At 36.0% G+C, this 27,388-nt stretch overlaps 1 protein-coding gene and 1 pseudogene across 11 annotated transcripts in view; both read left to right on the top strand.

Annotated features, from left to right (window-relative positions):
• PPIP5K2 (diphosphoinositol pentakisphosphate kinase 2) overlaps positions 1-27,388 on the top strand; it is an 83,872-nt gene that overhangs the window by 6,406 nt on the left and 50,078 nt on the right. For 8 of the 11 annotated variants that reach the window (XM_044947265.2, XM_006056400.4, XM_006056402.4 and 5 more), the window contains exons 2-16: positions 1,927-2,312; positions 5,232-5,427; positions 8,044-8,134; positions 9,224-9,309; positions 10,377-10,531; positions 13,403-13,504; positions 16,910-17,071; positions 18,428-18,549; positions 21,930-22,031; positions 23,484-23,570; positions 24,099-24,174; positions 24,258-24,367; positions 24,902-24,987; positions 26,977-27,102; positions 27,237-27,358. In XM_044947265.2, the coding sequence (XP_044803200.1) occupies positions 2,181-2,312; positions 5,232-5,427; positions 8,044-8,134; positions 9,224-9,309; positions 10,377-10,531; positions 13,403-13,504; positions 16,910-17,071; positions 18,428-18,549; positions 21,930-22,031; positions 23,484-23,570; positions 24,099-24,174; positions 24,258-24,367; positions 24,902-24,987; positions 26,977-27,102; positions 27,237-27,358 (1,755 nt within the window). In that variant the 5' untranslated portion in view covers positions 1,927-2,180. The remainder of the gene's footprint in view (positions 1-1,926; positions 2,313-5,231; positions 5,428-8,043; positions 8,135-9,223; positions 9,310-10,376; positions 10,532-13,402; positions 13,505-16,909; positions 17,072-18,427; positions 18,550-21,929; positions 22,032-23,483; positions 23,571-24,098; positions 24,175-24,257; positions 24,368-24,901; positions 24,988-26,976; positions 27,103-27,236; positions 27,359-27,388) is intronic. The other 3 variants (XM_006056401.4, XM_025292163.3, XM_025292166.3) reach the window with 1 other exon arrangement.
• LOC112586806 lies at positions 10,589-13,445 on the top strand (annotated as a pseudogene).

Below are 27,388 nucleotides of genomic sequence, written 5' to 3'. Positions count from 1 at the left end.
GGAATCACCAATTAAACTGGAATTAGACCTTTAGGAATAGGACTTTTGGCATTATGGTTTGCAGTTCTAGCTAGCTTATCATTCAACTCTTAAGAATTTTAATCCAGTAATTTCATCTTGGTAGTTTTTAGTTTTAACATAACCAAGGAACCGAGTACATGTAAACAGCTTTGCTAAGGAATATTTTGTGGTTGTATCACTGTTACGATAGTTCTTTTTTTTTTTTTTTAATTTTATTTTATTTTTAAACTTTACAATGTTGTATTAGTTTTGCCAAATATCGAAATGAATCCACCACAGGTATATCTGTGTTCCCCATCCTGAACCTTCCTCCCTCCTCCCTCCCCATACCCTCCCTCTGGGTTGTCCCAGTGCACCAGCCCCAAACATCCAGTATCGTGCATCAAACCTGGACTGACGACTCGTTTCATACATGATATTATACATGTTTCAATGCCATTCTCCCAAATCTCCCCACCCTCTCCCTCTCCCACAGAGTCCATAAGACTGATCTATACATCAGTGTCTCTTTTGCTGTCTCATACACAGGGTTATTGTTACCATCTTTCTAAATTCCATATATATGCGTTAGTATACTGTATTGGTGTTTTTCTTTCTGGCTTACTTCACTTTGTATAATAGGTTCCAGTTTCATCCACCTCATTAGAACTGATTCAAATGTATTCTTTTTAATGGCTGAGTAATACTCCTTTGTGTATATGTACCACAGCTTTCTTATCCATTCATCTGCTGATGTTCATGGGCATCAGTTCTTGTGGAAAAGTTTGGATGTTCTGTCAATCACATAGAGTTGCTTGCAGAATTTAGTGTACATGTGCATTTTTTTCTGAGAAGATTCTTAGATTTTAGTAGATTTGCCAAAGATCTTTGTTTTTTTTAGGTTTTATTTTTTACTTTAAATTTTTATAAATTGAGGTATAGTTGACATAATATGTAAGTTAGGTCTTCCCCTGTGACTCAGTGGTAAAGAATCCAGTGCAGGAGACAGAGGCTTGATCCCTGTGTGGGAAGATTCTATGGAGAAGGAAATGACAACCCACTCCAGTATCCTTCCCTGAAAAATCCCATGGACAGAGGAATATGGTGGATTACAGTCAATGGGATTGCAGAAGAGTTGGACATGACTTAATGATTAACCAACAATTATGTAAGTTCAGTTCAGTTCAGTGGCTCAGTTGTGTCCGATTCTTTGCGACCCCATGAACTGCAGCACTCCAGGCCTCCCTGTCCATTACCAACTCCCGGAGTCCACCCAAGTATACAATACAGTGATTCACAATTTTTAAAGGTTATACTTCATTTATAGTTATTATACAGAATTGCAAAAGAGTTTTTGACGCTAAAAGTTTAAGAGCTGCTGTTATAATGAAATCTTGTTTTCGTTCTAATATTGTTTTGTTGATTTATATATAAGACCAAAATGCAGAATGGTTATGGTCCCCAAAAAACCTGTTTGCAGATTGAACTTTTACAAATTGAAGCCCTTTAGAAATTTATTTAATGTAATTTTAGATTGTTGTATAGTTGTCAGTTGTTTTTAAGCCTGCATTATATTTCATCTGTTCTTTTCCATACTCTTCAGATATTACTAAACTGTGTCCAGAGGGATTTGTCTTTTTATGATTTTGTTATAATTTGAGTAATTTTCTCTTAATTCATTAGACATTTTTAGACTTGAGGGATTTAGTGTAGTCTTTTTTTAATCTTGTTATCTTGTATCATCTTTGTCAAATATTCAATATGTATATTGAAGATGAGAGTATAAATTTCTCAAATTTATGAGAGAAAGTGTCTTTTCATTTGTAAATCAAGTTATTGGTAATGATTTTACAAATGTCAAAGTTATTTTTACTTGAGTATTTTTGAAGTACAGTCTCCAAAATTAATTTTTTCATTGCCTTTTAGGTAAAAGGATTGCCATATCAACTCACTGAAGAAGTAGCCTCACTATCTTTGTCTTTTAAACTGCATCAACAATGAAGTGATGATATCTGAGAACAAATGAACACTTGCCAACTAACTGTCATCACACGTTCAAGTGATTGTAGAAGCAGAAACAAGCTGCAACAGACCATGTGTCAGTTAGTATAGAGAGAATGCTTTTTTCAGGTACTGTGTATTTAGAAACAGTTTTAGCATAGCACGTTTAAATTATATTTATGTCAAATGAAATAAAAATGAGTGAAGCCCCCAGATTCTTTGTTGGACCTGAAGATACAGAAATAAACGCTGGAAATTATCGACACTTCTTCCACCATGCAGATGAAGATGAGGAGGAGGAAGATGAGTCTGTAAGTGTTTGCTTGAAGACCAATCAGCTTTTTACTGATCACTGTGAAGGGGAATTGATACCATTGTCTTAAACAGGGAAGATTTTTTTTTTTCCCAACATTGAATTTGGAAATTTTTAAACTGAAAAAACGTACTGTGTTTCATTAGTAACACTATTGACTCTATAGTGCTTCAGGAAGACAATTAGAGGTCACATTTCTAAGTTGTTTCATAATGACTATTTTAGTATCTTTCAGTGGTAAGCCTAGTATAACACAGGGCTGGGGAGAAAAAGTGACAAGGAGAAAGAGTAATCAGGGCCATAAGTGAAAAGAGTTCCGGAGAAGGCAATGGCACCCCACTCCCGTACTCTTGCCTGGAAAATCCCATGGACGGAGGAGCCTAGTGGGCTGCAGTCCATGGGGTCTCTAAGAGTTGGACACGACTGAGCAACTTCACTTTCACTTTTCACTTTCATGCATTGCAGAAGGAATTGGCAACCCACTCCAGTGTTCTTGCCTGGAGAATCCCAGGGACGGGGGAGCCTGGTGGGCTGCCATCTATGGGGTCGCACAGAGTCGGACACGACTGACGTGACTTAGCAGGAGCAGCAGAAGTACATAACAAATATATCAAGAATAAAGGTCCTAAAGAAGACAGCTTAACCCAGTTCATTAAGTTTGCCATGTTGTTAACACAAGTGGTGCTTATTAAACTGAAGATATCCCTATTAACTATTCAGAAGTCTAAACTGTGTAGCTAGGAGAAACTGCCTCAAGAATCTATGGGAGTTTGTATGTGTATAAACCATACCAAATCTTTAATAAACATTTATTATGTTTATTTTGCTATAGTTAGCTCAACATTTTTATTGCTCATCATTTTTGTCCCTTGACATGTACAGAACTGATTTAAAATACAAACTTAAAATATGTTTTTCTTATATTCCCAATTGAAAAGAGAATTTCGTTTTAAAACAAAAATGTGTTATACTTGATTTAAGTAGTAAAAATGTACTAAAAATAGTTATTAGATGACTTCAAATATTGTCATAGTTATTTAATAACAGCTTTCACGGTGCAGTTACACATATTTGAAATGCAAAATCAGGCTGTCACCCGTTTAAAATCTATCCCACCCCACATCTCACCCCTAGGAAAAAAGCGATGATTTTCAAACTTCATATCAGCTAAAACTTCTTCATCTAAAGTCTGATGTAGAAGTCCAGTAACATAAAAGCAGAGCTTCTCTGACTGACTTACACTGGAAAGTACTATTGATTCTGCCTCTGCTACCCTTACCTCTTTGTTAGAGTTCTTCTGAGCACATTGAGAATAGCACTGGTAAATCATGTCGAGTCTTCTTCCATATAAGGACTTTTATTTCTCCTATGTCTAGAACTGCACTTGTCTGTCTTCTCTTCTACCTTTTGTGTTTCAGCAATATCAGATTATTTCCCACATACTCCATCTTGTCCTGTGCCTCTCTACTATTTTAAGTACTCCTTGACCTCTATGAAATGTCTCTCCTTTTTGGATACCTTGTGAATGATTTTTTATTCTTCAAAACCGCAGATTTCGTGTTGTTCGTTCTTTCCCCTCTCCTTGGCTCTTTTTCCCGTGAGGAACTTGAATGTTTCTTCATCAGTACTACTTCTATACTTTGACGTCTATACTTCTGTTATCGTTATGAACTGTATTACTATGTTCCCTGTTAGATTCAAAGTGCTTGAAGACAGGTAGTTCCTATATATATAACTCTTCAGTGTTTAGTCTTCTTGGAAGACTGGTATTAAGTAAACTGAGTTCACATTGGTGGTGCATAGTTGTTACTTCTGAGGAGCTTGATTTGGTTCATTTGACCAATAGGTTGAGGAAATGATATGTTCTGTTCTGTTTTTAAGATATCAGAGATGTTAGGTTGAGTACTCTTGTTGACTGGGGAAGTCTACATTAGGAACATCATTATGAGATGTGCCAAGGCTTTTGATCAGGAAAGAATTGAAGAACATAAAAGTGAATAATCAGAGAGTGAAAGCAGATCCTAGGGAGGTTAGGATTTACAGTCTTTGGTAACATCAAATCCAGTACCAATTTTGAACTCTAAATTTCATGAGTGAGAGGAGGCAATAAACCAAACAGTGCTAAGCATGAAGAACAATTCATGTGTTATCCAGTGTTACTTTTAGATTTATAATAAGAAAATCTAGTGAAATACTTTTGAGCCCAGATTATAATGTCATATGAAATACAGAAGAGAGAAGACCTGAAATGGAATGCAAAGCAAAGACCTTAGGATGAATCTTGAATAATTATAGAACCTCATAAGTTGTTTCTGTATTCTGCATTTTAAATTTCAGGCTGAATCATGGCATTTGAGCTGTCGCAAGGGTGCCGGAGATGAGCAACACTGTAAACTAGTTATGTTGAGTATGAAGATTGGGGTGTCAAGCGCATAGACACCTCTGTTTAGCAGTGTGGCTTTCTCTAGAATTTCCTTTTAAGTTTTCATTGGTGATCAACATACATTCAATTTACAAAAGTAGTTTAACACTGCATAGCTTTGTAATGAGAACTTCTTATTTTAGGGAAGAGAGTTCTTTATCTCTCTCCCATTGTCCTTTTTATTTTAGGCCTTACTTGCTCTGTTTTGGTGTGAAGAAGGCAAATAAATGCCTGAGCCACTTAAAGAAGTATTTAAGTTTGAAAACTAAATGAAAATTGTAGTCATGTTCTGAAACTCAAAAAAAAATTTTCCAGACCTTTGTATAAACCTATTTTTTTGTAACAACAATATAATCTTGAAAAAGGTCTGTTTGGTTAATTTGTCACTTCTATTGATTCATTGCATGCTTTATCTACTGCTGAGAGAGATTTAAGATAGCTGTACTTTGGAGATGTTATCAAGTCAACCTTATTTTTGTTTTCTTTTTGTTTTAGCCTCCGGAAAGGCAGATTGTGGTTGGAATATGTTCCATGGCAAAGAAATCCAAATCCAAACCAATGAAGGAAATTCTCGAACGGATCTCCTTATTTAAATATATCACAGTAGTAGTATTTGAAGAGGATGTTATTTTGAATGAACCAGTGGAAAATTGGCCCTTGTGTGATTGTCTTATTTCTTTTCATTCTAAAGGTATTAAAAAAACAGGGAGGGAAACCTCTTCATTCTCTCTGACTATAAAACTAATAGATAAAATAGAAAAATAAAATTAAACTCACCTAGTCTCACAGATAAGTGATATTAACATTTTGATATATTTCCAGTCTTTTTTCTGTGTTTATTTTTTAAAAACACATTTAATGTTATAATGTATTTGTAATTTTATATTTAATTTTTAACCTAATTACATCAAGCAGGTTTCTCCTTTTATCTCATTCGTCAAAAAAGCTAGTTTTTCATGGTATGATCATGTATCATCCTGTGGATGTAATATATTATGCTTAACCAATATCCTAAAAGTAAGATGGTTTTCCAGTTTTTACTATTAAAAATAGGGTTGTGATGAACTTTTGAATGTTTATCTTTGTTTGCAACTCTTAAGTTTCTTGGAATAAATTACTGATTTTTGAGTATTATAAACCAATATGTTTTACCATACAGAAAATGATCTATCATTTCTCCTATACTTATTCATACTTTCTCTCTTAAGAACATAATATTTGAATTTTTATTTTGTTTGCTGTTTTTTATAAATCACACTGAAATATCAATTAAGCTTAAGTATTACTTCATAGTTTGGGCTTCCCTGGCGGCTCTGATGGTAAATAATCCGCCTGCAATTCCAGAGACCCGGGTTCGATCCCTGGGTTGGGAAGATCTCCTGGAGAAGGGAATGGCAACCCACTCTAGTACTCTGGCCTGGAGAATCCCATGGACAGAGGAGCCTGGTGGGCTACAGTCCATCAGTCGCAGAGTCAGACAAAGTGTAATCAAAAGTTATTAAGTGTATATCTGAAAATTTATAACCAAAGAATCTGAGTTTTCACTTAGAACTCTAAAATATATGCACTCATATAATAAATGTATTCACATTAAATCATTTTTGTTACCAAACTATGTGACCTCCAGTTGTGTTAAAGTTTCACTGTAGTTAGGTGTTTAAAAAGCATTGCCTTTAGCAATAAGGGGATGCAGCAGGTTAAAACTGTATTCCCGTAGAGGAGATATGTATCGATTTTCATTATTTCATGTAGAAGCCAAAGCCCTGGTCTTTACATACTGAAGATACTCATTTCAGAGAATCTTAAAAGTTTGCTTAACCTGGAGGGTAAGGTGTTCTTCCCTTACTATCACATGGTTCTTCATATTTATTAAGTAAAAATTAGTTATTTGCTTATAAAATCTAGCTGCTACCTAAGGTCATATCCCGTATGATGTCTCTTTAATAGCAGCAAAAGCAGGGTAATGACTATATAGGGTTTTCTTATTTCCTGAATTCTGTTAGAAGGCTTCAAACCATAGACATTGTGATACCTTTACAGTAAGTGATGAATTCTTAGTCATAAAACTGGAAGGGTCTATGATTTGTGGCCAAGTGATTGTTGGTATAGAATATTTAAATGTTAATTTAGAAATAAATTTTTTTTTAACCATAGTTTTGTTTTTTTTTAACTTCAGGTTTAACACTTCCTCTCTTATTAACTATTCTGATAATGCTACAAAATCGTGTCTTCACAGATACACTGCAGCAGACTATAGTTAAATACTGTGTGTGCCTGCTGGCTGTCACCCTTTGCCTTAGAAAAGACATGTATTAAAATATTGTTACTTAGGGAATAATAAGTTAACATTTACTGAATATTTATTATGCCAGATACTGTAATAAATGTTTCATATGGACTATTTGATTTGATTTCCCAAAGACCTTTCTAGGTAAGACTGTTAGAATATTCCTTTACAGCTGGGAATTGGAGACTTAGAGATGTGAAATAAACTTGCCCAAGGTCACACAGCTAATGAAAGATAGAGTTAGGATTTGAACCCTAGTTTATGCTTTTAACTTCTCGTATCCTGCCATTCTTAATCATACATGTTGATGAATAGAATTGGAGTCTTTTAGTGTTAATACAGAAAGTGAAGTATAACCATTAAAATAATTTAAAATCTCTTACTATATCTGCTTTTTGATTTTTCATTGTAATTAGTAATTTTACCAAAGTCTAGAAATTTTAAGAACTTAATTTCTGGTGTGTTAACATTGACCTAGTATCAATAACAGCAAGCATGTTCTCATATATTTTATATTTAGAGCATGTCTGTTGAATATAAATTAATTTTTTCTTTTGCTGTTTTTAAAGATGCCTCAGTTTTTGAAATATCAGCTAATTTGTGTGTATAGCATCAAAATATCTTTAGTGAGGAGTCACATAAACTTTTTAAAAAAGACCACCAGATGATTGTAATGCAATTGTGTTATTTATGTATAGATTTCTGTTTGTGTATGAGGTAGTCTTACCTTCTATCAGCTGACTTTGAAGCATCAACTAAACATATCAGTACTCTAAATGGAGTTACATAACTACTGGCTTGCTGTGCCTTACCAATCAAATTAAGAACAAATAAGATTTATTTAATAGTACAAGATAAATCAAGTTTTATGTATTTATTATTCTGTGTCTTATAAAGAACAGCTATATGCATAATGAAATTAGTCTTTTATGGGATGTGGCATAAATTAAAGTTGATTAAGTTAGAGATGTCAACTTATCTTGAGATTGTGCAGAATATGTTAATAATATGTATTCTTAGGATTTCCACTGGACAAAGCAGTTGCCTATGCCAAACTCAGGAATCCATTTGTAATCAATGACTTGAATATGCAGTATCTCATACAAGATAGGTGAGTGGTTAAGTTGGCTGAAGTAAGGGAGGAAAATCAACATTTATTTAGTATCTACCTAAGCTGGCATGGTACCAATGCTTTTATATATATATATATATGTAAATTTGTGGTATCCTTGAAATAATATTTAGTAATAAATATTTGTATCCAGTTTTATAGATGAAGAAACTATGGTAAAGTGGAACCATTTTGAGAAATATGTTGCTATGTATCTTAGCAATTCATTTAACAGATCACAAGCATAGATATTTAAGAGAAATTGTAAAATACAAATGTATATATTGCATTTAATTGATGCTATTAATGGCTACCCTTATAATTTCACTAGAGTTCTATTTTATTCTGTGTTAGCATTACAGTAAGAGGTTATATATAAGAAAATGCTATATAAAGTATAAGATCTTATAATTTTTTTCTATTTTTTTCCTTTCTTAGCAATATTATTAATATCTGAAATTTTATAACATTTTTCTGAGGTTCTCATATTAATAGATGTCTCTATATTACAAATGTAAATATATGTGGGAGTGCATATATATGTGTGTGTGTATGTCTGTGTCTCCATTCATTTTGAGAAATTTAGAAAATAAAATGAAGAAAGGCATTTAATTTAACCCTGCCACTGCATCTACCATGTTTTTTCATATAGAAAGCAATACATACATGCACTCACATTTTACAGAATTAGAATCAGTGTTTTCTTTAAAGACCATAAACATTTTTCCGTGTCATTGAATATTCTTTGAATATAAGATTTTTAATACTTTAGGTGATAGTTTGTCACTGTGATATAGCAACTTTAATTAGCTGTTTCTGTTTTATACATTTACATTCCCTCTTTTAAAAATTAGTATTTTAATATGCTGCAGAAAGTTTTGTGCATACACTTTTATTCTAATATTACTGAATATTTCCCTAGAATACATTTCTTCAATATTTTAAATGACATTTCTTTACTTATAAAGAAAGACTATATACATGACTTTTTAGTGGTAGAAAAGTAGTAATATACTTTATGAATAGTACAGTAATATACTTATCATGAAACATTAGCAAAACAATAAGGGTATTCTCTTTTTCCTTCAGGAGAGAAGTGTATAGTATTCTTCAAGCTGAAGGTATTTTGCTTCCTCGTTATGCAATTTTGAACCGTGACCCAAATAATCCTAAAGGTAAGAGTAAGAGATTTTAAACAATCTCTCTTTTAAAAGTCTCTTACCAAAGACTTCTGAGCCACTCTCCTCTATAATTAAATAGAATTTAAACTACTTATGCATTCTATTCAATTTTTTTAAAATGATCCAAATAGGCAATTAAATTTCAATTAAAATGGGACATTATGAGCTAGAAGGCTAACTATAACTAGGAAGTGTATATCATATATTTATTGGGTTCATATTTGATATATCTGAGAATCATAAGGAAGAATTTTTACATACTTAATAAATTTGTATTGATTGGGGTAAGTGAGTGTATAACAGTTGAATTAAGTGTTAGAAACTTCATGCTAGTATGCCACAACTAAACTTCTAATGAGTAAGAATTTTGAAATATTAATATTTTAAAGCACCTTTTGCTTCATTTTCCTGCTTATTAACAGCATAGCATGTAAGTTACACATAGTGTAAAAGGGCAAGATAAATGCTTATTTGTTTTAATATTGAATGTTCTGATAACAGTATTTTGGGGAATTTTAGTGACCATATTGTACATTAGAGCAACTTTGATTAAAACCCAGATACCAGCATTATAGCAGGTCCATTAGGTTTTTGAAGAATATAGTTCCTTATGTCATCATAGATAATAAATGCTGGTATACATTTGCATAAATATTTTTAATTAAAATCAAATCAAGGACTCCCCTGGTAGTCCATTGGTAAATAATCCCCCTGCCAACGCAGGAGTCAAGGGCTTGATCCCCGGTACGGGAAGGTTCCACGTGCCACAGAGCTACTAAGCCTGTGTGCCGCAACTCCTGAGCCCAGACACTGCAACTGCCGAAGCCCACACACCCAGAGCCGTGCTCCGCCACAGGAGAAGCCAGCTGAGAGAGGAGGCCCGCGTGTGGCCAAAGACCCGGCGCAGCCACACACACACAAATCAGTGCATCTTCCACAGTTAGGTTTCTCTGTAACCTCTGTTCTAGAGAACAAGTCCTCAATAATAATATTGTGGTTATATTATATCTAGGTACTAAGCAGTATGTAACTTTTTTCTTGCTATTATGTTTGATTTATAGAATGCAATCTGATTGAAGGGGAAGATCATGTAGAAGTAAATGGGGAAGTTTTCCAAAAGCCATTTGTAGAAAAGCCTGTCAGTGCAGAAGATCACAATGTTTACATTTATTATCCAACCTCTGCTGGTGGTGGAAGTCAAAGACTTTTTCGAAAGGTAAACTTTAGTTAGCCTAGTGACTACTGTTCTTTATACATTGTTGCATAAATTTTACTAAAAGTAATCAAGTATTTAGTAAAACTATGTTTAAGAATGTATCATTGAGAGATAAATTAATGTCATCATTTGTTAGAGAAAAAAGGCATCATTTTAGTTATTAAATTTACATACAAAATACCAAGAAAGTTATTAGGTCTTCTTTCTGCCTTCCATTTATGAATCTATCATATGAGAATTTCAGGTAAAGATCAGCATTTTTTTAGAAAAATGGCCTACAAATGAATAGTTCCTAGAAAAAATAATACCAATGGTCTTTCAAATACATGAAAGTATGCTCAAAATTGCACCCATAAAAAAAGAGTAAATCAAGTCTAAAAGATAATGACATTAAATTACTTTTTGAATCAGCAAGATCAAAAAGATTGAGGTAGTTGGGAAACGAGCATAAGCCCAGACGTTGTTATCGCAATATTTCTTCTAAAATATAACTTAGCAGTATGTCAGTATTAAACCCTGGAGAAGGAGATGGCAACCCACTCCAGTATTCTTGCCGGGAGAATCCCATTGACGGAGGAGACTGGGGGACTACAGTCCACGGGGTCGCAAAGAGTCGGACACGACTGAGCGACTTCACTCATTAACTCACTCAGTATTAAAAGTGCACATGTGGGTTCGATCGGTAGTGGGAGCGGAGAGCGGACCCCAGAGAGCCCTGAGCAGCCCCGCTGCCGCCGCCCGCCTAGTTACCATCACACCCCGGGAGGAGCCGCAGCTGCCGCAGCCGGCCCCAGTCACCATCACCGCAACTATGAGCAGCGAGGCCGAGACCCAGCAGCCGCCCGCGCCCCCCCTGCCCCCCCCCGCCCTCAGCACTGCCGACACCAAGCCCGGCACGACGGGGAGCGGAGGCCTCACATTGGCCGCGCCTGCCGGCGGGGACAAGAAGATCATCGCAACAAAGGTTTTGGGATCAGTTAAATGGTTCAATGTAAGAAACGGATATGGTTTCATCAACAGGAATGACACCAAGGAAGATGTATTTGTACACCAGACTGCCATAAAGAAGAATAACCCCAGGAAGTACCTTCGCAGTGTAGGAGATGGAGAGACTGGAGTTTGATGTTGTTGAAGGAGAAAAGGGTGCGGAGGCAGCAAATGTTACAGGCCCTGGTGGAGTTCCAGTGCAAGGCAGTAAATACGCAGCAGACCGTAACCATTATAGACGCTATCCACGTCGCAGGGGTCCTCCACGTCGCAGGGGTCCTCCACGCAATTACCAGCAGAATTACCAGAATAGTGAGAGTGGGGAAAAGAATGAGGGATCAGAGAGCACTCCCGAAGGCCAGGCCCAACAGTGCCGGCCCTACCGCAGGCGGAGGTTCCCACTTGACTACATGTGGAGGGAGACCCTACGGCGTCGGGCGTCGACCACAGTACTCCAACCCTCCTGTGCAGGGAGAAGTGATGGAGGGCGCTGACAACCAGGGTGCTGGAGAACAAGGTAGACCAGTGAGACAGAATATGTATCGGGGCTACAGACCACGATTCCGCAGGGGTCCTCCTCGTCAAAGACAGCCCAGAGAGGACGGCAATGAAGAAGATAAGGAAAACCAAGGAGATGAGACCCAAGGTCAGCAGCCACCTCAACGTCGGTACCGCCGCAACTTCAATTACCGACGCAGATGCCCAGAAAACCCTAAACCACAAGATGGCAAAGAGACAAAAGCAGCGATCCACCAGCTGAAAATTCGTCTGCTCCTGAGGCTGAGCAGGGCAGGGCTGAGTAAATACCTGCTTACCATCTCCTACCATCATCTGGTTTAGTCATCCAACAACAAGAAATGAATATGAAATTCCAGCAATAAGAAATGAACAAAAGATTGGAGCTGAAGACCTTAAGTGCTTGCTTTTTGCCTGTTGACCAGATAACTAGAACTATCTGCATTATCTATGCAGCATGGGGTTTTTATTGTTTTTACCTAAAGACGTCTCTTTTTGATAATGACAAACGTGTTTTTAAAAAACAAACAAAAAACCTGTTTTTTCTCAATACACCTTTAAAGGTTTTTAAATTGTTTCATATCTGGTCAAGTTGAGATTTTTAAGAACCTCATTTTTAATTTGTAATAAAAGTTTACAGCTTGATTAAAAAAAAAAGTCAACAAACTGCAAGCACCTGTTAATAAAGGTCTTAAAAAAAAAAGTGCACATGTACTCATAAGCAGTCATGGAAATGCAAAGCAGCAGCACACCGAGGTACGTGTTCTACGTCCATTAGGATGGTAAATATTAAGTCTGACAATACCGAGTTGTAGATAATTATAGAGAAGTGGGCGCACCTACATATTACTGGAGAGACTCTAATTAATTAAAAATGGTTTTTAAAAGGTTTTGGCATTATTTTGTAAGTTGAATGTGAGCGTATTCTATCACTAGTGGTTTCACTTTGAGTATATGCCATAGAACACTCCTGCACATACTTGTCACAGGAATATTTAAAAGAACGTTTGAAGCAACATTGCTTTACTAGCTAAACCTTAGAAAACAGCCTAGATATATATTATAGGCAAATGAATGAATTACTGAATATTTATACAGAGGAAAAGTCTATAGTAATGACAAAGCAGAGTTACCTTCAGCAATATGGTTGAATCTTAGAAACACTGTTCTAAGTGTTCATTGTATTTTTATGCTATTTAAGTTATAGCAGGAAATAATGTAGTGTCAACTACATAATGTGTTGTTAAATATTTGTAGACTAAAAAAAATTTTTGGAATATCAATGATAGAAATAAATGGTAAAAGAGAATATTTTATAAAGAGGAGAATAATTTGGTTTTTACATTGATAGACTTCTTTTATTTTCAGATTGGCAGTAGGAGTAGTGTTTACTCCCCAGAAAGCAATGTACGAAAAACAGGCTCATATATATATGAAGAGTTTATGCCTACAGATGGTACTGATGTTAAGGTAGGATTAAAGTATATTTTAAGTTTGTATTTTGAGTTTACCAGTGCTATCAGAAAAAGAGTTTACAATAGCTTCTGTTGTTGTTGTTGTTTAGTTGTTATGTCATGTCCGGCTCTTTGGCAACTCCATGGACTGTAGCCTGCCAGGCATTTCTGTCAGTGGGATTTTCCAGGGAAGAACACTGGAATGGGTTGCCATTTCCTGCATGGCAGGCAGACACTTTACCGCTGAGCTATATGGGAAGTCCATTTAGTTAGCTATCTCTGACCTCTATTTTGTTTCTCTTTCTTCATAACTAGAGATTCTTAATCTATTTACATTATGAATGTCTTTGGCAATCTAAGCCTATGGAGCCTTCTTATAGAATAATATTCTTCCGTGCTTAGAATAAACCACACAGGATTACAGTGGAGACAAATTTTATTGAAATAAAGTTAATCAAAATATTTAAAAATCAATCCAAAATATAGTGGGTTAGTCTAATAACCACCACAGTTTCTAAGCATCAGTCAGTGTAAAAAATGTTTAGACAGCTTTGACAACTGTAATGTGATTACAAAAAAATAGGTGTGATTTGTCTTGGTGATTAATAAGGTCTTAATTGCTTTATGTTTAGCCACTCTGTGTCTAACTTGTCTGTACAGTCGCTAAGTTGTGTCCAACTCTTAGCGACACCATGGACTGCAGCACACCAGGCTCCTCTGTCCTTTACCATTTCCTGGAATTTGCTCAAATTCATGTCCATTGAGTTGGTGATGCTATGTAACCATCTCATATTCTGCTGCCTCCTTCTACACTTGCCTTCAGTCTTTCCTAGCATCAGGGTGTTTTCTAAGAGTCAGTTCTTTGCAGCAGGTGGCCAAAGTATTGGCGTTCCAGCTTCAGCTGCTGCTGCTGCTGCTAAGTCGCTTCAGTCATGTCCCACTCTGTGCGACCCCATAGACAGCAGCCCACCAGGCTCCTCTGTCCCTGGGATTCTCCAGGCAAAGAACCCTGGAGTGGGTTGCCATTTCCTTCTCCAATGCGTGAAAGTGAAAGTGAAGTCGCTCAGTCGTGCCCGACTCTTTGCGACCTCATGGACTGCAGCCCACCAGGCTCCTCCATCCATGGGATTTTCCAGGCAAGAGTACTGGAGTGGGGTGCCATTGCCTTCTCCGTTCAGCTTCAGCATCAGTCCTCAAATGAATATGCAGGACTGATTTCATTTAGGATGGACTGGTTTGATCTCCTTGCTGTCTAGGGACTCCCAATTCTTCAGTGTGCAGCCTCCTTTATGATCCAGCTCTCACATCCATACATGGCTCCTGGAAAAACCATAGCTTTGACTACATGGACCCTTGTCGGCAAATTGATGTTTCTGCTCTTTAATACACTATCTAGGTTTGTCATAGCTTTCTTTGCAAGGAGCAAGCATCTTTAATTTCATGGCTGCAGTCACTGTCCACAGTGATTTTGGAGCCCAAGAAAATAAAGTCTGTCTCTGTTTCCACGTTTTTCCCTTTCTATTTGCCACAAAGTGATGGGATTGGATGCCATGATTTTAGTTTTTTGAATGTTGAGTTTTCAGCCAGCTGTTTCACTCTTCCTCTTTCACTTTCATCAAGAGGCTCTTTAGTTCCTCTTCACTTTCTGCTATTAGAGTGGTATTATCTGCTTATCTGAGGTTGTTAAAATTTCTCTCAGCAGTCTTGATTCCAGCTTGTGATTCATCCAGCCCAGCGTTCTGAATGATGTATTGTGCGTATAAGTTAAATAAGCAGGGTGACAATACTTTTTGAGTATTACCTTGCTAGCATGTGGACTTCCCTGATAGCTCAGTTGGTAAAGAGTACACCTGCAATGAAGGAGACCAGATTCAATTCCTGAGTCAGGAAGATCCACTGGAGAAGAGATAGGCTACCCATTCCAGTATTTTTTGGCTTCCCTTGTGGCTCAGCTGGTAAAGAATCCACCTATAATGTGAATCCACCTATAATTCCCCCCTATAATGTGGGGGAAAACCTGGGTTCATTCCCTGGGTTGGGAAGGTCCCCTGGAGAAGGGAAAGGCTACCCACTCCAGTATTCTGGCCTGGAGAATTCCATGGACTGAATAGTCCCTGGGCTCTCAAAGAGTCAGACACGACTGAGCAACTTTCACTTTGCTCGCATGTGAAATGAGTGCAGTTGTATGATAGTTTGGACATTCTTTGGCATTGCACTTTTTTGGGATTGCAATGAAAACTGACCTTTTTTCAGTCCTGTGGCCACTGCTGAGTGTTCCAAATTTGCTGACATACTGAGTGTAGCACTTTAACAGCATCATCTTTTAGGATTTTAAATAGCTCTGCTGGAATTCCATCACCTCCACTAGCTTTGTTGGTAATAATGTTTCCAAAGGCCCACTTGACTTCACACTGCAGGATGTTGGGCTCTAGGTGAGTGACCATACCATATGGTTATCCAGGTCATTAAGACCTTTTTTGTATTGTTGTTCTGTGTATTCTTGCCTCTTCTTAATCTCTTCTTCTGTTAGGTTCTTAGGCTTTTTGTCCTCTCATGTTTTCCATCCTTACATGAAATGTTCCCTTAATATCTGTTTTATTCGAGACATCTCCAGTCTTTGCCATTCTGTTGTTTCCCTCTGTTTCTTTGCATTGTTCATTTAAGAAGACCTTCTTATCTTTCCTTGGTATTCTGTGGAACTCTGCATTTAGTTGAGTGTATCTTTCCCTTTTTCCCTTGCCTTTTGCTTCTCTGAGTCTAATAGAGAGTTCTTTCTTAGGTGTAAACTGAATCATGAGCCTCCTCTTAAAAATTCTTGTGGATCCTCATTGACCACAAGGTAGTAATCAGACTTTTAAGGCTGGCATACAAGGTACTTCATGGCCTGCCCTCTGTACTACAAACCTTATTTCTTACAGTAGAAACCAGAGCAAATAATGTACTCTCACCTGAATATGGCATGCTGTTTCGTTCCTCTGCCCTATGCATTTATTACCTTTGCCTAGAGTGCCTTTCCCTCTCTTGTCTGCTTTTGAATTCTTGTTGCCCTTATTAATCTTCCTTCCATGCTTAGATCTTTATTTTGGCAGTTACTTTCTTCTATAATTTTTTTAATTATTTATACCTTTTGTCAAACTAAAACAGTTTGAGAAGGATCACAGCATTATGCATTCTAGTATTCCCTTATAATGTTCAGTATAATTATTTTTTAGAGAGAACAGAACCTCATTTTACCAGTTTTGCTGTATAATTACTTATAACCTCTTCCAATGTTGAGAATTTTCACACGTGAAATAGAACGATGTGTCAAAAAATACCGCCTGGAAAGAGAGGTGTTTTTTATTTGAATTTGTTGCTTGCCCTTATATATTTACATATATATCTTTTTAAAGTAATGTATATATTTTAACATTTCTGAAAGGTTTATACAGTGGGTCCAGATTATGCCCATGCTGAAGCTCGAAAATCTCCTGCACTTGATGGCAAGGTGGAACGAGATAGTGAAGGAAAAGAAGTAAGATACCCTGTTATTCTTAATGCACGAGAGAAATTAATTGCTTGGAAAGTCTGCCTTGCTTTTAAGGTAAGATGTTATGCAGGCCATGTAGACTCGTGTAAAAATTTGAATTTTATTTTTTGAGTGAAAGAGATGTTGTTTGGGCTTATAATAGGAAAGAAAAGTAGAGAGAATGAAGTGGTATATCTGAATAGTTTTTTTTGAACTTTACAAAGGATTCTTGCCATTAATAAGAATATATGATAAATGAAAGCCTTTCCTTCTTATTCTTTCTTCATTATATAGAAGGAGACTGACAGTTTATTCAGAAACTACAATTAGAGAAGAAAACAACTGAAATGGTAGAGTTATAGGAGTATTTTTTTAATATACTCCTATAACAGAACTAGTTGTAAGTATTTACTCACAGAATTGATATGATTTTTTTTTTTTTAAGGAAGTCTTCCACCCTTCACAGTTGATCATTTGGCCTGTTAAATATAGTAAAATATGTTCATGAAAACTACTAATAAAAACTTTTTACTTAGATATTTGACTTGTTCTCTCAATCTCTATTATTAAGGTTTGATATACTGTGCAGTAAAGATTAAAACAGAAGTAGTACAACTTGCATCTCATAGAGGATAAACTTTACCTTGTTGAAGCCTTGTCTTGGATATGTAACTTAAAACTAGTGTATATTACTAGTTATTAAATAATAAATTCTTTGCATCTTAATAATTTGAAGTCTCTCATGGAAGGAATCTTAACCTAAAGTATGTTTTAATAGTTTTATATTAATTGGTTTTTATATGATCTGTTTTAACTTTGTAATGCCAGGATTCTAAAAGCCATGACTTAAAATCATATTATACTAATACATGATGGTTTGAACATAAAACCTAGAAGATCAGAAAATTCCTAGAGCCTAAGCAGGAAATTTATACCTGTTATCTCCCAAATAAAGTAAATTTGTTTCAGGGGCTCACAACTGTGTAGTTGTCAGAATTTAAAAGATTCATAAGAATAATTGGACGTTTCTTCTAGGCTGTGTCTTCAAAGCTTTCTCCTCTCTTTTTTCTTTTTGGGTTTTTTTTTTTTTTTTTTTAATTAAAAAAGTTAGAATTTCTGCTAGCATAAAATTTTTCAAAGACTTTAAAACTTTTTTACTTTTGTATTTTAATTAAAAATTAATTGAAAAGCTTCTTGAGTTCTTGGCCTCTCTAGTCTCTTAAGCATTATTGTTCTATATTTACTTCATAGAAGAATTTAAATAATCATGTGGCATGTGCTGTATATTTTAGAGTATTCATGTTGCAAATAAGTAGCTTCCTTGTTTTTTACTTATTTTGAAGTAAAGGGCACTTATAAAATTTGTATTATTAAAGACTGGAAAACTCAGTCTTAAATGGAATTTTAAAGTGTATAATTTATTTTAAATAGCAAACAGTTTGTGGCTTTGATTTGCTACGGGCCAATGGACAGTCCTATGTCTGTGATGTCAATGGCTTCAGTTTTGTGAAAAATTCCATGAAGTATTATGATGATTGTGCAAAAATACTTGGGTAAGGTCTTTTTTCTTTATATTTCTTCCTCTTTATTTTTGTTAGTGCATACTCGGTATTCAGAAACCAAATAATTGTAAACATCAAATGAACAGGGCTTTATAAGCACTCTAGAGTAAAAAATCAGTGTTCATAAAATGAAATCCCCAAATCCTGAATTACACTTCAGGTTATGTAAGACAAATTAGTTTATGAACAGTGTAAACTTTTAAAGGTATTTAACCTCATAGATGTAGAAATGCTGTATAACAATGATTTACACAGTGATGGTTGATCATTCATCAAAACGGCTGATTTATTAGATTACCTTGTTTCTCAAGTTTTTGTTATGTAATTATAGTATTTTATGGTACAGAATTAACATTCGTGAAATAAGTAACAAGAATAAAATAGAAGTAATTGGAATTTAGAAATCTTGAATGATTCTACAAGCATATATTATTCAAAATAATCTCATGAGATTATCAGGTGAGCATAAAAGAAATTATTGTGTACAGAAATGCCATTTTTTTATTCCTTGACTTATTTTCATACATCTTGATTTAGAAGACTTGATAGACAATTTATAACGTTATTTATTTATTTTATTTTTGGCCGTGCTGGCTCTTCATTGCTGTGTGCAGGCTTTCTCTAGTTAGGGAGGGAGGGGCTCCTCTTTGTGGCTCTGCGCAGGGTTCTCACTGGTGGCTTCTCTTGCTGCAGAGCAGAGACTCTAGGCACACAGGCTCAGTAGTTGTGGCACACAGGCTTAGCTGTGCTGAGGGGAGCAGTCCACCAGACCAGGGATCAAACCCACGTGGGATCAGGGAGGTCCTGACAAAGACTGTTTTTAACCATTTCAAAGTATATACGACAAAATACTTATGTCAAAGCCATAAAAAACTTAAACTTTAAAATATATCTTAATCATTGGAGTCAGCAATTGTTGTATATTTCAAAGGTTTGTGAACTTACCCTTAAAGTAAAATATAGCAGGTCTCAGTTAAATTCTAGCATGAATAAATGCTAAATTTAGCAAAACAAAAGATGTCCTGTAATTATGTAAAATTTTCATTGTTAATCTTTTTAGCAAACTGTAATAGAAATCTGTTAAAAAAGAACAATGGTATTTAAAATAGCTTTCAGTTCAGTTCAGTTCAGTCTCTCAGTCGTGTCCGACTCTTTGCGACCCCATGAATTGTAGCACGCCAGGCCTCCCTGTCCATCACCCACTCCCGGAGTTCACTCAGGCTCACGTCCATTGAGTCAGCGATGCCATCTCATCCTCTGTCGTCCCCTTCTCCTCCTGCCCCCAATCCCTCCCAGCATCAGAGTCTTTTCCAATGAGTCAGCTCTTCGCATGAGGTGGCCAAAGTACTGGAGTTTCAGCTTTAGCGTCATTCCTTCCAAAGAAATCCCAGGGCTGATCTCCTTCAGAATGGACTGGTTGGATCTCCTTGCAGTCCAAGGGACTCTCGAGAGTCTTCTCTAACACCACAGTTCAAAAGCATCAATTCTTCGGCACTCAGCCTTCTTCACAGTCCAACTGTCACATCCATACATGACCACAGGAAAAAACCATAGCCTTGACTAGATGGACCTTTGTTGGCAAAGTAATGTCTCTGCTTTTGAATATGCTATCTAGGTTGGTCATAACTTTCCTTCCAAGGAGTAAGCGTCCTTTAATTTCATGGCTGCAGTCACCATCTGCAGTGATTTTGGAGCCCAGAAAAATAAAGTCTGACACTGTTTCCACTGTTTCCCCATCTATTTCCCATGAAGTGATGGGAACAGATGCCATGATCTTCGTTTTCTGAATGTTGAGCTTTAGGCCAACTTTTTCACTCTCCACTTTCACTTTCATCAAGAGGCTAGGTTTCTCAAGAGTCAGGTCAGGTGGTCTGGTATTCCCATCTCTTTCAGAATTTTCCACAGTTGATTGGGATCCACACAGTCAAAGGCTTTGGCATAGTCAATAAAGCAGAAATAGATGTTTTTCTGGAACTCGCTTGCTTTTTCCATGATCCAGCAGATGTTGGCAATTTGATCTCTGGTTTCTCTGCCCTTTCTAAAACCAGCTTGAACATCTGGAAGTTCACGGTTCATGTATTGCTGAAGCCTGGCTTGGAGAATTTTGAGCATTACTTTACTAGCATGTGAGATGAGTGCAAATGTGCGGTAGTTTGAGCATTCTTTGGCATTGCCTTTCTTTGGGATTGGAATGAAAACTGACCTTTTCCAGTCCTGTGGCCACTGCTGAGTTTTCCAAATTTGCTGGCATATTGAGTGCAGCACTTTCACAGCATCACCTTTCAGGATTTGAAATAGCTCAACTGGAATTCCATCACCTCCACTAGCTTTGTAGTGATGCTTTCTAAGGCCCACTTGACTTCACATTCCAGGATGTCTGGCTCTAGGTCAGTGATCACACCATCGTGATTATCTGGGTCATGAAGATCTTTTTTGTACAGTTCTTCTGTGTATTCTTGCCACCTCTTAATATCTTCTGCTTCTGTTAGGTCCATACCATTTCTGTGCTTTATCGAGCCCATCTTTGCATGAAATGTTTGTTCCCTTGATATCTCTAATTTTCTTGAAGAGATCCCTAGTCTTTCCCATTCTGTTGTTGTCCTCTATTTCTTTGCATTGATCGCTGAGGAAGGCTTTCTTATCTCTCCTTGCTATTCTTTGGAACTCTGCATTCATATGCTTATATCTTTCCTTTTCTCCTTTGCTTTTCGCTTCTCTTCTTTTCACAGTTATTTGTAAGGCCTCCCCAGACAGCCATTTTGCTTTTTTGCATTTCTTTTCCATGGGGATGGTCTTGATCCTTGTCTCTTTATAGGTGATCAATAAAAGCTGATAAGAAATACTCAATGTCCACAGAGATAATCTTGGATTTTAGAATCTATGGAAGTAAATAGGCAGCTCTAGTGACATGAAAGTGAAAGTCACTCAGTTGCAACCCCATAGACTAGCCTGCCAGGCTCCTCTGTCCATGGAATTCTCCAGGCCAGAATACTGGAGTGGGTAGCTGTTCCCTTCTCCAGGGGGTCTTCCCAGCCCAGGGATCAAACCCTGGTCTCCTGCATTGAAAGTGAATTGTTTACCATCTGAGCCACCAGGGAACTTACTTGAATCCAATGTGATTTATATTTTTAAAAAGGAAATAAGTAAATTCCAAATTCATGATATCCCATTGCTGTGTTCTATATACCAGTTTAGCACTGCTGATCTAATTTTTTTATCAGGATTGATTTTTTTCTTAGTTTACTTTTTATGTACTGTATTCACTTAATTACAAGATAGTTTGACTTTAACTTCTGTGATTTTCTTTTGTCATTAACACCCAGGTTTGTCTTAAAATGAACTAGTTTAAGTTTTCTTTTTTTGTCTTGAAGGAATATTGTAATGCGAGAGCTTGCTCCACAATTTCATATCCCCTGGTCAATACCCTTAGAAGCTGAAGATATCCCGATTGTACCAACTACATCTGGAACTATGTAAGTTTGAATATTTTCATTCAGAAATTCCTTGTGTTTCCCTGTTGGCCTGTGCTATCACAATAAAGATTACATATATGAATAATATTAGATAATTTACTTTGTATATTTTCATATGATTCACTTTCCAGATGGAAAAATAGATTATAAGCTTTTACATGGGCTATTTAGAATGAAGGAGTTTCCCAGGTGATTCAGTGGTAAAGAATCCTCCTGCCAACACAAGGAGATGCAGGATCCCTTGAGTTAGATCCCTTGGTCGAGAAGATTCCCTAGAGGAGGAAATGGCAACCCACTCCAGTATTCTTGCCTGGAGAGTCCCATGGACAGAAGAACCTAGCAGGCGCCGGTCCATAGAGTCACGAAGAATTGCACATGGCCAAGCAGCTGAGCACTCACACATGCATTTAGACTAAAGATCTTTTCTGTTGTTAAAATCCGGAAAAATTTTTGGATAATTATAGAACTGTTGAATTGAGCCATAAGAATAAAGGAGGTGCCAGCAGATATATTACTTAAAGGTTCATGGTCAGTGGTTTACAGTTTTGGTGCTCTTAGCATGTAAAGGAAAAATACATAGTTATATCTTGAAGTAAATTACTTAGACCAGTATTGCCAAAGTGTTTTATAAAATTTCTAGTGAAATTTACTGCCTGAAATTCACTTGTTATTCATGTGAGCTAGGAGCCTTATGTTAGCATGTTAAATATTCTGAGGATACCTGATTGGGGCAGAAGAGAGGACAAAAATACTTAATTTTGTTTTTAAACCAGTATTTCCAAACTTATTTAATACAAAGTATATTTTCGGTAACTTACTCTAGAGAGTTGTGTTCTGTGTCTCATAATTTGACAAATGGTAGTTTAAACCCTCCCTTGTGGCTCAGCTGGTAAAGAATCCGCCTGCAATGTGGGAGACCTGGATTGGGAAGATCCCCTGGAGAAGGGAAAGGATACCCATTCCAGTATTCTGGCCTCGAGAATTCCATGGGGTCACAAAAAGTCGGACACCACTGAGCGACTTTCACTTTCTTTCATTCTTACTAAGACAGTTTTATCTTCCAGTATTTTAAGTTTGAAATACTTTTCTTCTTACATGGGCAAAGTAAATATAGCAGCTTTATTTTGTTTGATTTAATGAAATCTCTCTGTATAATGATCTACCACACTGGGCAGGTAATTAATGAAGTTAGGGAATTATAGTCCATTTGCTTGTATCCAAAGTTAGTATAGTCATCTCTGAAGAAGAAGCAAGCTTGATATTACTCCCCCCTCCAGCCTCTTAAATTCTTTTTAGGATTGACTTCATAAAATTAAAGCTAGTTGTTACAAGCGCTGTTCTTAATGGGAACGATCTTGAAGTGGTAAAAGATAGTTCCAAATAAACAATTAGATGTAGTAATCTTAGTTCTTTGTTAGAAAATTGAGAATGTTGTTTCTTTTTTACCTTAAGGATGGAACTTAGATGTGTCATAGCCGTCATTCGTCATGGGGATCGAACACCAAAGCAAAAAATGAAAATGGAAGTGAGGCATCAAAAGTATGTTTAAAGGGGAGTAATTTAATTCACAGGATGTGATCATTCAAGATTTCTGATGGGTGCTTATCTATTTTGATTAATACATCATGAGGAAAGACTGCCACTATTTCTTGACCAGTAATATTTAAACCACTGGAAAAAAATCAAAACAAAATCCATCTTAAATTGTGTGTATCAGTATCAGAAAATTACTCTAGCAATATCCATAAATGGTCTTCATCCTCACTTAGCTTTTATTTAGTGTTGTAAAGATGAAAATTAATAAAATGGAAGTTTATTACTTTATTCAGTTAATCTAGTGATTATTAGCTTAATATGGTTTAGAAAAATACGAAGTTTTATCAGTCAGGTAAAAGAGTAATACTGTAGAGTGAAAGAGGGCACACACATGTGAAGCCCATAGACCCCAAGTCCGTTATCTGTCACTAATTATTATCTTAGTCCCTTATCTATCATTTATTATAGTTACTTGTTTTATGGAGATGATATTATTGCAAATGCCTAACAGTATTCTGTCTCTTTTATAAGATTCTTTGATCTCTTTGAAAAGTGTGATGGATATAAATCTGGGAAATTAAAACTCAAAAAACCAAAACAATTACAGGCAAGTGCATTTGATTTCTTGTTGGGTTTTAAACTACTAAAGGCAAAATTACATAAAAATTCAGTTCTTTATTCCTTTTACAGGAAGTGCTGGATATTGCACGACAACTTCTTACGGAACTGGGACAAAATAATGATTCTGAAATTGAAGAAAACAAATCAAAACTTGAACAACTTAAGACTGTGTTAGAGATGTAAGTATCCTTTTGAAACCCTTAATTTTGATAACTACTTATAGTGCTCTTTTTTTTTAAATATGTGTGACTTTTCATGTTAATTTCCTTCACAGTTCGATCTATTTTGCTTTTTCTCACTGCAAATCAGGTGAAATTAGTGGAAGTCTAGTAAGTTTTAATTTTTACCAGTGAGAAAAGAGATCGTTACATTGAAGGTTCTGTTTTATAATGGTATTAATTTTGATGAGACCATCAAAAGAGAACATCACATTTGGATTGTTGAAGTACTACATAGGATGAAGGCCACATTGTTAGGTTAACCATAGACTCAATGCTGTTTAAATGAAAAATAACTTCACATTATGTTTTAATCGGGTGAAATTGGTGTCACCAATATTCCTCTTACAAGATTTATTTCTTTGACCACTCAAAATTCAAAAAAAAATCATTATTTTCATTTTTAAAGACAAGGTAGAGTTTAGTTTTTCTTTAGGAGGTTGTATTGTGTGCTTATTAAATATTGTCTGTTGTATTTGCCATTTTATTTTTCAGGTATGGCCATTTTTCAGGAATAAATCGTAAAGTCCAGTTAACCTATCTCCCTCATGGTTGTCCTAAGACATCTAGTGAAGAAGAGGGTATGTCACTATTAATGCTTATTAGTTTTTAATTATATGTAGGAACTTGCTACTCATTGTTGATTACCTTTTTAATCTTCTGTCAAATAGTTTAGGGGTTGGCATGCTGAATAGAGGAAAAATAATGTACAGCTTTGGTTAACTATGTTTTCTAACCTTAAAAAGTCTTATACCTTTTCTCCTTTAGGTAAAGGATACCTTTTATTATTTTAAAAACTGCTTAGGCGTGCTCTTTTATTCTTTAGAGAGCTTATTTCTTTATAACTAATTATTACTTAATGGGTCCCTAACCCATACAGGGTACAAAGGAAGAAAACTCAAGAAGTAGGAAAAGAATATTTGAAAAAATGCGCCATCACCATGTTTCTAAAGCAGATATTTTTTTCCACTCAATAAATCAGAATAAGCATTTTAAATGAGTCTCCTAAGAGCAGTGAGCACAAAAATCCATAAGTTTATTTACTTTTCAAAAGAAAAATGGTCAAGGGTTGGGGAGCCATTTTATGGAGAAATAGAAATGCCCAGTATAATAATAATCAGTCTTGCCCTGTCACACTGGCAGAGTGCTTTCTTGTTTTATTCTTTTTTCAAATGGTAATAAGGAATGCTGATGAAAATGCAGTGTGACAGAATTTTATCCACTGGTAGGATGTAAATTGACAATAATTCTTTGAAAAGTAATTTGGCAGTACATACCAAAAACTTCATAAGACTTCCCTGGTGATCTAGTGGTTAAGCCTCCGCACTTCACTGTAGGTGCCATGGATTCCATCCCTGGTCGGTGACCTGAGATCTTGCATGTTGCGTGGTGCAGCTGGAGGGTGGGGTACAGGGGAAACTTCAAAAATTTTTCATGTACTTTGACCTTAAGTATACCTAAGAGAATCTATCCCAATGGGATAGTCAGATCTTAAGAGAAAGATCTTCTATAGGGATAATTACAGTGGCCCACTATTTATAGGAGCAAAACTTGAAGTAAAGATTAAATGCAAGCAGAAATTTGACTATCTTGATCTTTATTCTGAAAGTTCATATATTGCTCTCTTGTCATACCACATGATTAGTAACAATGCAGATTAATTTTCTATATTTTGATGTTTATATCAAAAGCATTCCATAACGATAATTAATAAGTCAATTAATTGCCTTTATTATAAGTGAATGTTGGCTTGCATGATGAAGCACATACAATTACTGACTAGCCCCAGGGTAAAGGATGATTTTCTATCACTTTTAGTGAATCATTAAATTCCTTAGTGTTTATTGTGGTACTTTTAAAATGACCTTTGTTTCTGGAACCCAACACAGATGTTAGGACATAATAAAGAGTAGGTCAAAATTCAGAATAGAAACTCGGACGTCCTCTGTGTCTTGAGAAAATACTTTGTTCTGGAACATGCAGATTCCACAACTCCAAATTTAAAAAGCTGTTCTTGGCTATATTTTATTGTATATCTCACTCGTAAATGTAAATTATAATAAATATTAAGCTCTGTTGTCTCGTATCTCCTTAAAAGTTATACAAATCACTGGTTACTAATCATAAAAATGTATATATCTTCTTCCCTTCAGATAACATTATCTTTCATGTGGCAGCACTGCAAAGACAAGCTCTGAACTTGGCATCAGGGAGCTCTTAACCTAGCATATCTAGTACAGCTGAAAACATCCAGCAAATACTGTTGGCTCTCATACCATTTTGAGAGCAGGGAAGGGAGAAGTGTCCTTTCAGAAAACTGGGAAAGAGCCTTCTTTCTAGAGTATGGGAGAGATTTTGAAATTTTAGTAAGATTTTAATAAGTGAAACAAGTGCTATTCCTAGTAGAAGCAACAGCCTATAAAGGATAGATATGTTTAAGGAACGAATTAATCTACATCAGGTCCTCATTCCACTGCAGAAGAGACAAAAAGAAAAAAAGTAATCATGAAATATATCTGTTTAAAAGAAGAAAACTTGACATTTGCTTTATCCATTCACATGTATCTTAGACAGCCGACGAGAAGAGCCATCCTTGCTTCTGGTTCTAAAGTGGGGAGGAGAACTAACCCCTGCAGGCAGGGTCCAAGCTGAAGAACTCGGAAGAGCTTTCAGGTGTATGTATCCTGGAGGTCAAGGTAAATTTTGGCGTTTCTTTACTTCAGTTAAATTCATCGATCATCTTTCCAGATCCTCCTTTTGAGATGTTATTAAGTATAGAAATACAGTGAGATAAAAATATAGCTTAAGTGATTTGAGGATTTATTTTCAGGAGATTATGCAGGATTTCCTGGTTGTGGTTTACTTAGATTACATAGTACCTACCGACATGACCTTAAAATATACGCCTCTGATGAAGGACGAGTTCAGATGACTGCAGCTGCTTTTGCAAAGGTATAAATAAATGTTTTTAGAATTATTAAT

This window comes from Bubalus bubalis, chromosome 9, assembly GCF_019923935.1.
Source record: "Bubalus bubalis isolate 160015118507 breed Murrah chromosome 9, NDDB_SH_1, whole genome shotgun sequence".
NCBI classification, from domain to species: Eukaryota; Metazoa; Chordata; class Mammalia; order Artiodactyla; family Bovidae; genus Bubalus; species Bubalus bubalis.
This window is presented reverse-complemented; position numbering and strand designations above follow the sequence as displayed.